Below are 14,188 nucleotides of genomic sequence, written 5' to 3'. Positions count from 1 at the left end.
GTTTAATTTTCTCTGACTGGTAGAGAATCATTTCATTTTGCAAACGGGACAGAACTCAAAGAATGAGGTGGATGGAGATGGTGGCTTTCAGAGACAGAAATGGTTGCATTTACAAGTTCAAATGCAGGAAGTAATGAGTGCAGCCAGTGCACTGTAACCCAATGTATCTGAATGCAACAATGAAGACTGTAGATTTCTTCCTGTGGTTGAATTTGTTCAAGCAACATTTTGCAGCAGTTCTGAAGCCTTGGATGATATAGATGAGGTTGAATGAGTTTTTATGTAAATTAAATCACTTCTGTAGGGTTTTGTCATCATACTGCATCAGGCTATAGGTTTACTGATGATGGTTAGCCAGCATGCAAATCACGTCACTACTCTGATCTCAGAAGCTATCTGAGTTTATCTGTCAGACCTGGTATTTACATCCGTCCTGAGAGATAAAATCCCAAGCGGTCAGAATTCAGGTTGGTTTGTTCACACCTGACATTAATATGCGTCCTGAATGCGTCTCCTGTGATCGGATCTCAAAAATGAGTCTGATTTATTATGAAACTGTAGTGGGTCAGAGGACATTAGTTAAGTAGGAAGTGGCCCAGGATGCATTCAAGTTCACACAGCGAAAAAAATGTGGTGACATACATCCAAGACCACCTGCGAACATGGTCTGAATGATGAGATTTCAGGATGCACTCAGGAAACATTTGGGTATTCATTTCGTTCGGGAATTCAGACCTGAACTTGGCACTTGTGATCGGATCACTCAGTACGGATGTTAATGTCAGGCCAGCAAAATTTCCACTGAAAAGAGACGGTGACAAAAGTGTCAATATTCAGTCAAAGAGAAGCTTATACCTGTGACTGCGACAGCTTCAAGTAGCGCAGATCTCTGGCTACTGGTTATTCCATAAAGTTTTATCTGATACTCTGTCGATGCCGCCAGGCCTTCAAATTTAGAGCCAGTGGCATTTCCAGGAAGATGGACCTCTTTCACATCCCATAATCGCTGAGGGTCTTTATATTCTACTGCAAAGCTATCATAAAGGCTGTGAGCCTTTAGTCTCCATGAGAGGTCAAATCCATCAGACGTGATGCCTGAAACAGTCAGCGTTCCGAGCTCATCCTCAGGCTCCATCCCAGAGAACTGGGACTCAGAGGGCTCTAAATTCACAAAGCTAATCACATTGTCCTCCGAGCCTGTAGGAGTTGTTAGCTCAGCGTCGTCTGAGTCGGCTAAATAAAATGTGAAAGAGGCTAAAAGAAAAACAAAAAAGCACAAATCAAGACAGCATCGATTAGGTAGAGGTGCATCTCATTTCTTTGTATCAATTGGCTGAAGATTTATTTCCAGGCATTAGATCTCTTTAATATTGATTCCAAAACCCAGTTTTTAAAGATTGAATCCTTAAGATTTCAATCCTGATTGATTTAAAAGCACTACTGAGATTACTGGAGGTAAAACCAAGGGAGGTTAAATGTAACATGTAACAATGGTGACTGATTTGCAGAGTAGTTGTTCATCGAACAGCTCCCTGTGGCTGTTCCCTCTTCTTCCGTAACGCCCTTGCAAAAATAAAAAATAATCCAGTGATGAAAAAATTACAAATATTATTGTCTTGCCTTGTGGAAGCATTCTGAATGAATGATCATGGTGAGCATGAACCTCAGTGACAAACAACACATTTCTATGGCTGCTTCACAATAAAAGTCATTCTGTAACACCAATTGAAGTCTTTTGATGTGAAGCAGCAGCAGTGTGCATTCCCAATAATGTTATGAACTCTGATACACGTTGGATTAAACACTGAGGTTTTTAAATCAATGAGTGAAATTATGCTGGATGACATCAATTTTTCTTGTGAAACACTTTTATCACAATTATTGATCCCCACACTCCTGAACTTACCAGCTAAAAGGGAACCATCCCTTTTAAATGAATCAAAAACCTTGAAATTGAGAGGGACATAAAAGCATGTGTTGTCATTGATTCAAAGATCCAATTGCGTCACAAATCATTCTCTTCCCACCTGTGGATGTAGACAGGATGACAGGCGTGCTTCTCTTGTGTCCCCTCTCTGCAGTCAACGTGAGAGTATAGCCCATTCCAGGAGTCAGGCTGGTCACGACATGGCTCGTTGCAGTGGCCGGGATCTCCACCTCCTCGACCTGGCCATCTCTGGAGACGTATACCAGCCTGTAGCGACCGAACTTGGCTCTAGGTTTCTCCCACCTCAAAGTGAGGGAGGTCTCTGTGGACTCAACTTCTTCAAAATCTCCTGGAGGATCGATGTCTGACAGAAGTGACAAAAATAATATGAAGCGAATAAAGAAATGTTTAACTGCTTGTGAAGTCTGCTTGTGTTGCATACTCAACACAACTCATAAATTACTTTTCACTCTATTTTGTTTGATCACTAAAAGGCTTCTGCGTCGAAGCTTTGCCGTAGGTGCACACATAGCCTATGCACAGGGCCGAGCATTCATAGTTGTGTGTAGGTGTGTGAGATGCCCTGAAATGACACTGCCGAAGCGCTAGTGGCAGTAGAGTTTCTATGCTGGTGTTGAGTGTCTTCTTGTTTCTGGTCCGCTTATTTACAAATTCTCTAGCGTCTCTGTTTACTTCAGAACAATGGCGAGTGTTACTAAGCAGATCATGTTGGAGTTGGGGCTGATAGACGCAATTACTGTTTCTTAAAGAAGAACGAGAAAAAATGGCGGCGAGTCTGCCGGAGATGCAACGCTACCAAGCGGACCAATCACAGCTCTTGAGGTCTGCGTCACCTCGAAATGTAGTTACATGTTTGGTGGAGGTGCACGTCAGGTTATGGTGTAGGGCTCTGCATAGGGTACACGTCTACGCGTAGGCTACGAGTGTTTTGGCAGCTGACCGGAAGTGTCTCTCACCAGTTTCTGCATTTGTAGTCGCCGGGAGGCTCTCTCTCTCTATCTTCATGGCAGTAACACCGATTCCATACTCCGCCCCTGGATTCAGCCCTGCCGAACAGAGAGACACAAGAAAAGTTACCCTTTGGCATGAGAGATTTAAGTTTTGCGGTTTTGCGTGGGCATACTTAATGAAGTTAATGTTCATCTATTTGACCCTTACCAGTGATTGTAGCTTTTGTGGTGTCTCCTGGTCCTCGCAGGAACACGTCCTCACCGTGAGTTGCTCCAGAGATCGGGGTGTACTTCACCCTATAGCTGCCGACATCAGCCCGACTGTTAGTCCACTCCAGAGTGATGCTGCTGTTCGTCTGAGACACGGCCCGCAGGTTCCTTGGGGCATCCAGGGCTAAGATACAAATATAACAATCAAATAGTATTTTAATATTTGCACAGACAACAAATGTATTATTTCGGTTACTATTAGACATTGAGCCACAACGTTTTTCTGTATGAAAAACATATACGGGCATCCCAAATCATCTTCAAATAAATATTAATAAAGTAAAATAACTCATTAGCATGTTGTGTGGTATCACTGAAGTTTTTTTTTAAATATTTTTCGAATATTGACATAGAATTGAAAAATAAATCTGGTTTTGAAGAATATTTAACTCTGTGTTTTTTTTTTATTATCTATATTCATATCTTAAAAAATCTCAGTATTTTCCCTAAACAACTTGACATAGTGTTTTTATAACAGCAGTAGAACAGTGTAGGTGGGAGAGAATTCAGTGTTGCTCACTGGTATGTTTTGAATGATTTCTGGATATCATATCTGTGGCACAAAGGAATAAGATATATAAGACTACAGTTAGTAGGATACATTCATTGCTGGTTTTGTACATTTGCTGAGAAAAAGAAATATACAGAATATCCCCAGCCTTATTTATTTAACCTTCAATATTTACTATTTACTACAATCAACTTTCCATGGTGTGTGTCATGTGCACCATTCTTTAAATAAGAAATATATTTTTTACATATGCAGCTTTAAAGTAAATCAAATGGAAATATTTCTGCTATGACAAACCTACCTGTAGTGAAATTGGTGGTGACAGGGTCACTGCTGATGTTTCCACTCCTGGAGGAGAGCATCACTGTGTACTCAGTGTCTGGTCTCAGACCATCGATGCTGTATTGCTTGTCTGGGGGGAAAATCTCTGCACTGCTTTCGTCTAAGGGGTCGGAGGTGGGCCTGTAAAACATGGTGACTCTGTCCATAGGAACAACTGGCTGAGACCAGCTCACCAGTGCCGAGGAGTCCGTGACATCCTTCACCTCCACCTGCCGAGGGCCGTCAATCTCTGGGGAGGGAGGTCATGTGAGGGTGGCAGGTGTTAAAAGTGAAGAATATTTGAGTGGTACACTGAGTGAGAGAAAATATGCAGGAGAAATTATGTCCTTTACGATCCAATACATGGTAATAACATTACTGACAGTGAATGTCTGGCATGCAATAAAAATGACACACAACCGTGAACATGGTTGACACAAATCAATTTTTAAAGTTGCAGACAAAACCATATGCAGCATTAAAAGGATGAGGTATGAGTGTGCTCCCTGTGTCTGACGGTCTTTATAGTTGGGATTCATCAGAAATATTGGAGCAATTAGAGCTTCAACTTTCTGTTACCTGTTATCAAGGTAACTGAAAGCACTGCACATTAAACACAGTAAAGTTTGAGATGTAAAGATTCATGGTTTCTAAACTTTTGATGGAGTAATAGAGTAACATGAGTATGTTTCTATATGCTAAATTAATGAAATCAGCGGCTGGCTTCATATTTAATTACCATACATATGAGAGTGAAACAAGCACATTTCCCAAAATATATGCACTATTCCTTAAAGCTTCTTAAGAAGAAAAGTAAACTTACATTTACTCATTTGACAGATTATTTTATCCAAAGTGACTAAAAACTGAGGGAGAACACTAAAGCTGTAGTACAGTAGCAGAGGTTGAAGTAAGTGCTCTTGGTCATCAAGAGGTTCTTGAAGCCAAAGAGGGGACACCCCCTGAAGGAGCATGGTCCACCATTTGGGAATCACAAAAGAGAACCGTCTAGATTTTAAGGAACATAAACCCGTATGACTGAATTCAAATAGAGTCACACTGTCGGCAAACAATGCAGATTTGAGATTTTCAAGCTGAGACCAAAATGCTGCTATGAACTGGACCATGTGTAAAGCTTTCACTGTGCACAAAGAGAAGCCTGAAGTGCACAGCTTATCAAAAGACTGATCTGTAGGAATAGTTGCAAAGTGAAAGCTTTTAAAATAATAAGTCAACTGGCTAACACATGTCTAAGTCTAAATAGGTGCAAGTCCAAGATTCTGTCTGTATGACAGAGAGAATAAGTTCAAGTACACAAAACAGCTTAAGTAAAACTCACCTTGGCTCTCTCATAAGACGAAAGCCTGTGCTTGGATCAACACAGGAAAAACTATCATAAAATATAATGTGGTTTCCTTTCACTGTGCCTTTGTGTTTACTATCGGACAAATCTCCTGTGTTTACGTGTGGAGGAGACATCATTTTATGTTTTGGGGCTTTCCTGAAAGGACCTCTGGGGATACAAGATATAGCCTTAGGTCTATCATTCATTTCTGGGAGCTGTGTCAAGTTTCAGCTTATACAAATACATGACATCAGAAATGAAATGGTGCAAAACTCAGGGAGTCCATCGACACAGACTTGTAAACTTAATCACTTTTCCATGCACAAAGATGATTGTTTGGCCTGGCGTGTCGTACTGACTGCATTAGCAACTGAAAATATTTTAACGTATGGAGTAATACTGCAATAAAAGCTTCAGCTAGCAGAGGACGAGAGCTAAGAGGAAGATTTAGAGAGAAAACTATGACATGGTCGTGCTTGACTGAAATTCAATTTGCTTGAGTTATTACACTTTACCTAAAATCGGTTGATGGAACCACAGAGAGCCAGCAGGGATTTCCTGTTTTTACTTTTCACAATGGAATTTCACTCTGTGACATTATAGTATTTTTTTAGTCCGAGCACAAGTGATGTGGAGATTATTTCTACCCAATCAAACTGCTGCCAGACAAAGCAGGAACATTTGCTGAATACACAGGATAGGTTTTTGAGCATCTATGATTTACCAACTGACTTAAAATAATCAGTGTGCTGAGAAAACTCACTGGTAGTGACTGTTTTGGATGTTTGGGGTCCTTTCGTGTTATTCTTGATGATGGTGATGGAGACTTCATACTCTTGTCCTGGTCCCAAGCCTGACTGGAGAAACTGGTTTTGAGAGGATGGAAGGGTGCTCACCACTTTTCCATTTTCTTCTTTCTGCAGAGACACATGATGCATAAACTAATGTAAAACATCCACACAGGAAATCAGGTAAGACATGTACTGACTGTGGTAGTTTTAATTTCTCTACAAAGACCTGGCATTTAGATTCCTCCAATGCCTGACAATTTTTAAAAGAGGTTCTCGTGAAACGAATCAAGTTACTGCTGAAAAGTATAAACAAATAATATACTAAGTAGTTAAGATATGTTTTTGGATTCTTCCTTTGAACATGTCTATGTATGGAGGAAAGTAACACACATTTTAAAATTGGTAAAAACTCTGCAGAGCCTCTACACTTTAGGAAGACCTCTTATCAGCAAGCACTTTAATTTATTTTTAAAGTTACTGGCTTGTATTCAAAGCAAAAAGGATTTACCCGCAATTGTAAGACGTCCAGACTTGCCCTCACTGAAGTTTTCCATATGTCAAAATAATTTTAATGGTTAGCAGTGAAATAAATCCATGTTTTGCTGACAGTTCCAATAAGCTGGCAGAGGCTGTCACTTCGCCCTTTTTCCGTGTCAGTTCATAAAATTCTCGGCAAGCCTTCAAATGTGATGTGCAGACTGACCGTGTTGCGGAAATAGATCTCCCAGCCATCAAAGGGGATGTCCAGCTGGTCCCACATTACTTCTACTGAGGTCTCTCTCACTGATTTGAATTTTAAACCCTCTGGCTGTGGGAGAGCTGGAGGGATGGAAACAAGAATAATCAAAACAGTTATTCATCTTTTTCCATAGTGATTCTCAGTAAACCAGCAGAGTGTATGACTGTGAGGTACCTGTGGCCACCCTGGCGCTGACAGGGACACTCCTCTTGTTGCTCAGGACAGCATAGACACTGATCAGATACTCAATGCCAGGTTCAAGCTCTTTGACAGTGGAGGAAGTTTTGTCCCCAGACACTTTGTTCTCCTGGAGAAGACCCCCGGGACTGGTGGGTACATACGTCACAAGGTATTCTGTCACCAACATGTCATTGGTCCAGGTCAGGTCCACTGTGTTAGCGGTGACCTTGCCGACAATAAGGTCCTTTGGAGGAGACACTGGAAAATTGAAAAGAAATTGCTGACGTTTTCTTATAACCCCAATCACTAAATGTCCACCACTGAACGCTAATGTAAACTGCAGAGCCACATCTGGCTGTGGTGTGAGGAACTGCCAAAAAAGTGCGAACAAAGTGCAGACAGCAACAACACACACACTTAGAACCTTATTTTAAATTCACTGAAATAGTTTCTCAGGATGAGTGGTGAGTGAAGTTTGACACTAGAAGGAAATTACATCATTCTGGATATGCTTATATACTACATCTAGTTGACACATGGAAAACTGGCAAAAACCTTTTCTTCTGTATATTTGGACCAAACTGAACGGAGCTTGTTACCTTCAAAGCAGTCCTCTCCGATGAATCCCTCATCACAGACGCACTGACCGTTCACACAGCGGCCTTTGTCCTGGCAGTTGTTGAGGCAGCTGAGCTCTGTACAGCTCTCTCCTTCATATCCACCCTCACATGTGCACTTCCCGTTGATGCAGCGCCCTCTGTTGTTGCAGTTATCTGGACAGGCGAGCACAGAGCAGTCATTTCCAGAGTACCCCTCCTGACACGTGCACTTGCCGTCGACGCAGTATCCTCTGGCCAGGCAGTCGTTGGGACAAGCTTTCTGACTGCAGTCTTCTCCAGTGAAGCCTTCGTCACAAACGCACTGCCCATCGATGCAGCGGCCACGGTTCTGGCAGTTGTTAGGGCAGCTCAGTGCACCGCAGTCCTCGCCAGTGAAGCCTGCATGACAGGCGCAGCGTCCTTTGATGCACTCGCCGCGGCCGTAGCAGTTTGAGGGGCAGGTCATGATGCTGCAGTCCTCGCCGGCGAAGCCTTCTTCGCACACACACTGGCCGTTAACGCAGCGCCCTCTGTGCAGGCAGTCTCTGGGACAGGAGAGCTCAGAGCAATCATCTCCCTGGAAACCAACATCGCATGAACACTGTCCATTTATGCACTGGCCTCTGTTGTTACAGTTGTTCAGACATGCTAACTGGCTGCAGTCTTCTCCTTGGTAGCCTACGTCGCAGATACACATCCCGTTGAAGCACGTCCCTCTGTCGTTACAGTCGTTGAGGCAGGTGAGTTTAGAGCAGTCCTCTCCGCTGTAGCCGGCAGTGCAGACACATCGACCATCAACACAGAAACCGTTACCTTGGCAGTTGTTAGGACAATTGCGTTCTCCACAGTCCTCCCCGGTGTAGCCCTCATCACAGTAGCAGGTACCGTTCACACAGCGCCCGTGGTCGTAGCAGTCTTTGGGACACATGAGCTCAGAGCAGTCAAGGCCAGTCCAAGGTTCGTCACACATGCAGTCTCCCTTATCACAGCGGCCGCGGCCTCTGCAGTTGTTGAGGCACTTGGTCTGAGAGCAGTCGTCACCGAAGAAACCATCTGAGCAAACGCAAATGCCTTCCACACACAGGCCATAAGCTCCACAGTCCACAGGGCAGAGTTCGAGCGTGCAGTCCTCTCCAGAGAAGCCCTTGAAGCACTCACACTTTCCGTCCACGCAGCGGCCCCGGTCCTGGCAGTTACCGGGACACTCGGCCTCAGTGCAGTTGGGTCCCTTCCAGCCATGCTCACATACACAGCCACAAGTGTCAGCGCTGTAGTTTCCATGGCCGTTGCAGTAAGGTTTTGTTCCTACTTCACCTATGATAAAGAAAGTAAAGGAATATTTTTGATACAATCAAGTCTCTTATTCTTAAAATACAATCAGCTTGAGAATTTTGGGTAATACACTTATATGCTATCATGTTATAAGTCTATACACTAAACACGAACCAAGCAGATAGTTATCTTAGTTTAGCATCAAGACTGGAAACAGATGGTTTAATCTGTGCAAATATCCAAGTTTTATAGCAGAAAGTTACAGATTTATGGGAGGTTATGAGTGGTATTATTTCTTGTTTGAGTGCCATTACTCTGTCTTCCCACTCTCAGCAAGAGAGTGAATACGATTGTGTCCCAAAACGTCAAACTACTCATTCAAGAATGCATCATTTAGATGTGGTCTGAGGCTTATTTTTGGCAGTTACAAAAGAAGACTTATTACTTTCATTGATATTACAGCAGTTGTTGTCCTCTACTGTATGAAGGAGAAATATACACCCCCTCATTGGATTTCAAAGAACTGTTGGACAAATGGATGGAACAGATGTGCTTTATACTGAAGGAGACTCATGTGTATTCTTAATGGAGCACTTTTCAATGCAAATTCATAGAAATAATGGATTATTTTATTGTCATTGCTGTAATATACAAATATGACTGACAGACAAATCACACCCACCTGCGACCTGTGCACTGCAGCAGGGCCTGTCGCTGTTGCACTGATCCCTCAAAACTGAAACTTCTCCCTCAAGCATCTCCAGGCGGCTCATGAGCTCTTTCAGGCCGGGCAGGTCGTCAGCGCAGCCGCAGGCCTTCCGAGGTATATTGATGCGGTGGGTGAACACGATCTGGTTCTCCCCGTCGACAGTGTGCTCAGTGATGTGATGCCCTGACGAAGCTGGCGAATCCTTGGGAAGAAGCTGTGTGCTCTCCGGGGCGTCCAGGTCCACTGAGCACAGAGAACTGGCAGGAACATTGATGTTATAGACATGGTTGAAAACCACAGGATGGTCTGCGCTGGGGAGGGTGATGTTATGTTCTTTAGGAGCTAGCAAAGTCTGTCTTCGATGACGTATGATTTTCTTAACCAGCCCAGCGGTTGATAAGCTGAGCAGAACGGTCAGGAGGAAGCAGCCCAGGATGCTTCTTCTACCCATGGTAGGTGTGAGGATGTGAATATACAAAAATAAATATCAGCTTTAACCTCAGACTAAAGGCTGATCCAGGTTAATGGTGAAGGTCCTGGAAAACAGATAGACAAACAGACAAATGCAACTTCAATGTAATGTAATTTTTAATGCTTAATATTCAACATTAAAAAAAGACAAGCAAGACAATCGGTATACTAAAATTTGACAACTGACCACTGTCAGCCCAGCAACATTACTGCAGATGTATGTGTGTGTGTGGAGAGTCTGATGCAAAGAAGGATGCAAAATCAGCTATTTGGGATTATTTTGGCTTTAAATTGGATGCATCCCTAAATTCCTGATTGACAATGACACATTGCATTGGATGTAATGTGTCATTGTCAATCAGGAAGGAGAGAAAGAGAGGGAAGAGTCAGGAGGAGCTGAATGAATAAATGAATGCACACAGCTCAGACAGATTTGATCCATAATGTATTTCATGATTAAGATTGTGTCATTTACATTTGGAGGTTCAAAATGATTAACAGGATAAGATTGGTTGTCAAGAAACTTATGAAAGTCTTGTGAAACTATTCAAAGTTGACAAAGGAAAACTTTGGTTGAAGTGTTCACAATTCACTGATATATTATGCATGCACATTCTCACCCCCCAACCTATCTGAAGCTGGATTACGGATGTGTCAGTGTTTCCAAAACTATCCAACATTCTCACTTACGTCACATCCTGATTGGTCTTCCAGGACTTCCAAGAGAATGCAGTCTGAAAATGCGGCACCCCCCGTTTATGATACAAGCTAATCACAAACACATGTCCTTCCAACATGGCAAAAGTAGCCAACCTCCAAACTTCACTAACAACAGAATACTGCAAGACTCTACATCACCACACAACAGAGCTGAAGATACTAAAGCGTAACATTGAATCCAGCTGCTCTTTAGTCTGTGTTGGAGATACAATAAATAAAAACAGTACAGAGCAAAATGCAAGAAACAGCCGTACCCAGCCCTGATTCATTGCCACGACAAATTCAATGTATTACTTGTAGAGAAAAGTAATAAATTAGGGAGACAGAGAACATGTATTAAGAAAGGATTTAATACGAAAGTATCCACACTTGTGTTGGCACATCAACTTCTTTCACAGTACTGCTGCACATCAGCTGTTTTTCATGTTACAGTGTATTAACACTGCTGTATTTATACATATAATGGGGTAAAATAATGTGAAAACCTGAGAAGAATAATCCTGTAGACACCACTCCTATTCGCCCACGAATTGCTCAGATGACTTCATCAGCTGGACAGGAGGAACACTATAATTTGTGGGAGACAAACTTGAAATAATGACTAGCTTCATCCTCAGCGTGGGAAAGCCTCCTTCATTGCTGAGTTTCCAAAAGATCTGGGTGAGCACAGGAGAGAACCGGCTTCCTGTTAACTACTGGAAACAGCTTGATTTATTATCGTTATGGTATATGGTGTTTAGTTAATCTCTGTCTTTTTGTGCCTTGTATTTCTCGAGAACTGTTCCTCTTATCACCTTCACACTTTGTATGTGTTTTTTTTTGAGGGCTCAAGGAACTGCAGTGTCAACATTTGTGCAATTTTGTGCAAAATTATACATTCAATATTAATAAACTTTGAATAAACAGACGACCAGCGCAGTGTAGCAGCGGCGGCTGGGACTGATCAACAAAAGTGATGTTGCGTTCGTGACACCGGGTGTGTTCACGACAATGGCAACTGATTCTCTAGTTCAGATCGAGCTTCACTGAATCTTGAATAAACAGGTAAACAGCTCTTTTTGCAGCTGTGACTGCGGCTTAATAACTGCAGGTCACTTTCACAGTTTCCAAAAGCAATGATACCGTTATCAATACAGACTCACCAAAAAAGCAAAGCTGCAAGGTAGATATGCACTGAACTCAAGATAATATCCTGAAGTTATCCAGAGGAGCTGTATGTGAGAACGCAAGTGTCAGAGTGAGTTGCTCCTGACAATTTGCAAAACCTTTCCTGCCCATCAGTGTGTGGATTTTTGTAACACGCTACAGATGCAAAAAAAGAATAAAAATATATATCTATCTCTAGCTTCTCTGTCTGTATCTATCTTATCTTTCTATCCATCTACCTGTCTATCCACCTGAAAGGATGTTTGCCCTTTTGTTCACCCTTTTGTCAGCTGCTATGTCTGGGAGGCAGAAAACTACACTTCTGTAAAGGGGTTGCATCTCTGTTAGTGATAGATTTACGGATTTGGTGCCAATTCTTTTGCACGAGAGTTGCTGACAGTGCTCGCACACACAAACCAGTGAGAAATGACTTCCAAGAAGGAATCGCTCATGCAGTTATACAGTAGAAATGAAAAGGCATGTGGTGCACTCAAGAGTTCTCACGAAATCGCCTGGAAACGATTTATTACATAGACAACGGTGATACTCAGCAGTCAGGTAACAAAGATGCTCAAAAGATTCAGCTTAGTGTTTTAGGCATCTCAGTGTAACCATGACTGCATTCCATCTTTTTTATAGATTTTTTCCCCCCTTGACAAGTTTATTTATTAGAGGACATAATCCTCAAGAGGTACAAAATCAAAACAGGTCATGCCCCCTCCCTCAACAAGTTCCTGAATATTTTCAACCTTACAAAACGAGGATTGTTGCATGAAGAAAGAAACAAAACCTTGCCTCAAAAGTCAGCCAGTTTTCCTCCACCTCTGATGAGCAGAGGTCAATACCATGCAAGATTTACTACTAACCTTTAACTATATGGTTTGGCTGTATAGACGACATTTTGACGTTGACCCTATTTGTGACAGATGTCATCAATCTTCCCTCTGGCAAAATTAACTTAGACATATTTCAAACAATTAAAAAAATTACTTAAATCCACACAAACCATCTACAATCACTGCTTCACTTTACTTGTGTGTGTGTGTGTTTTTTTCTCTGCCAAGGAGGTTATGTTGTCACCCCTGTGCGTTGTCAGCAGGATTATGAAAAAAACTACTGAATGGATTATCACAAATGTTGGTGGAAGGATGGGACATGGGCCAAGAACAATCTCATACAACTTTGGCATGGATCTGGACAAAGCGGCAGAGCCAGGATGTTTTTTTTTCCATTTTCTTAAACATTGCAAGATTTCACAGGCATATGTAGGGAACTGATATCTATCAGTGTGTGCAATTTGTTGCTACTGGATTCTTAGAGCACTAAGAATACATTGAACTTTAAATTCAATCCTGATACCATCATTCTTTTCTTTTTGTTTTTATGCAGATCAGAGATCCCGATGACTGGATGTTTCCTTAATAGGCAGAATCATGTATTTCTTTTACCAATACAAAAAATAGTTTTCATTACTTTCACCGCAGTGCCTTTAAACTGTTGAAGTCAAGATATAGGTACAAAGACTCCTCATCAATCGTCTCTCTTTATTGTCCTGACCTTTGACCTCACGTCTGACCGGATGACCTCTCTCTCTTCATGTGCCTATAGCAGTATTTATACACTCCTTCAAGTAATCTATTAAGGCACAGATATAAAACTGAGCTCGAGTTTCACAGTCGGACATCTGGTGAGTGCCAAGGAAAAGGCAGGTCAGAGCTGGTGTTTCAAATCTGAAAACTAGGTCTCGTAACGTGTTTCTGATCTGCCTCTAGTAAACTTTACAAGACACAAAAGACTAATAATTTACAGGGTTGGAGGTAAAGAATGAGTCCTTTCAAATCCTCAGTTTCCCTCTAACTACATATGTTTAGAGTAAAGATGCTCTTGGTCACTTCAAAAGTGCCTTAATTAACGTTTATATATTTATTGTAAATAAGCCTGAATATTATTTAGCGATGCTAACCAAATTAAATGTAAAAATAAGATGTCAAAGAGTGATGGAAAATTAGTGGAGACGACAAAGCCTACATTTATTAAAAATCTATTATTTAGAATTTCAATTGATTTCTTCCAAGCTACGTAAACAATTATTAAACGTGTTGTATTGATGAGTGTTTGTTTCCTAATCTGATTTTAATGCTTTGTTTTACTTTAATCATTTATGATATTTGTAGGCTGTCCTTGTCTAGAAAGGTGCTGTGAAATGAAATTTATAA

The 14,188-nt window shown here is 41.7% G+C and overlaps 1 protein-coding gene across 7 annotated transcripts in view; it reads right to left on the bottom strand.

The window, feature by feature from the left end:
* tnca (tenascin Ca) overlaps positions 1-14,188 on the bottom strand; it is a 47,112-nt gene that overhangs the window by 14,899 nt on the left and 18,025 nt on the right. For 4 of the 7 annotated variants that reach the window (XM_035183807.2, XM_035183813.2, XM_035183808.2 and 1 more), the window contains 10 exons: positions 9,609-10,171; positions 7,655-8,968; positions 7,050-7,313; positions 6,840-6,955; positions 6,109-6,262; positions 3,981-4,250; positions 3,107-3,292; positions 2,905-2,994; positions 2,028-2,291; positions 856-1,254 (listed from right to left, as the gene is read on the bottom strand). In XM_035183807.2, the coding sequence (XP_035039698.1) occupies positions 856-1,254; positions 2,028-2,291; positions 2,905-2,994; positions 3,107-3,292; positions 3,981-4,250; positions 6,109-6,262; positions 6,840-6,955; positions 7,050-7,313; positions 7,655-8,968; positions 9,609-10,086 (3,535 nt within the window). In that variant the 5' untranslated portion in view covers positions 10,087-10,171. The remainder of the gene's footprint in view (positions 1-855; positions 1,255-2,027; positions 2,292-2,904; positions 2,995-3,106; positions 3,293-3,980; positions 4,251-6,108; positions 6,263-6,839; positions 6,956-7,049; positions 7,314-7,654; positions 8,969-9,608; positions 10,172-14,188) is intronic. The other 3 variants (XM_035183809.2, XM_035183812.2, XM_035183814.2) reach the window with 1 other exon arrangement.

The sequence above is a fragment of the Hippoglossus stenolepis genome, chromosome 18 (genome assembly GCF_022539355.2).
Source record: "Hippoglossus stenolepis isolate QCI-W04-F060 chromosome 18, HSTE1.2, whole genome shotgun sequence".
In the NCBI taxonomy this organism is placed as follows: domain Eukaryota; kingdom Metazoa; phylum Chordata; class Actinopteri; order Pleuronectiformes; family Pleuronectidae; genus Hippoglossus; species Hippoglossus stenolepis.
The sequence above is the reverse complement of the archived record's forward strand: the minus strand, read 5'-3'. Positions and strand labels throughout refer to the sequence as shown.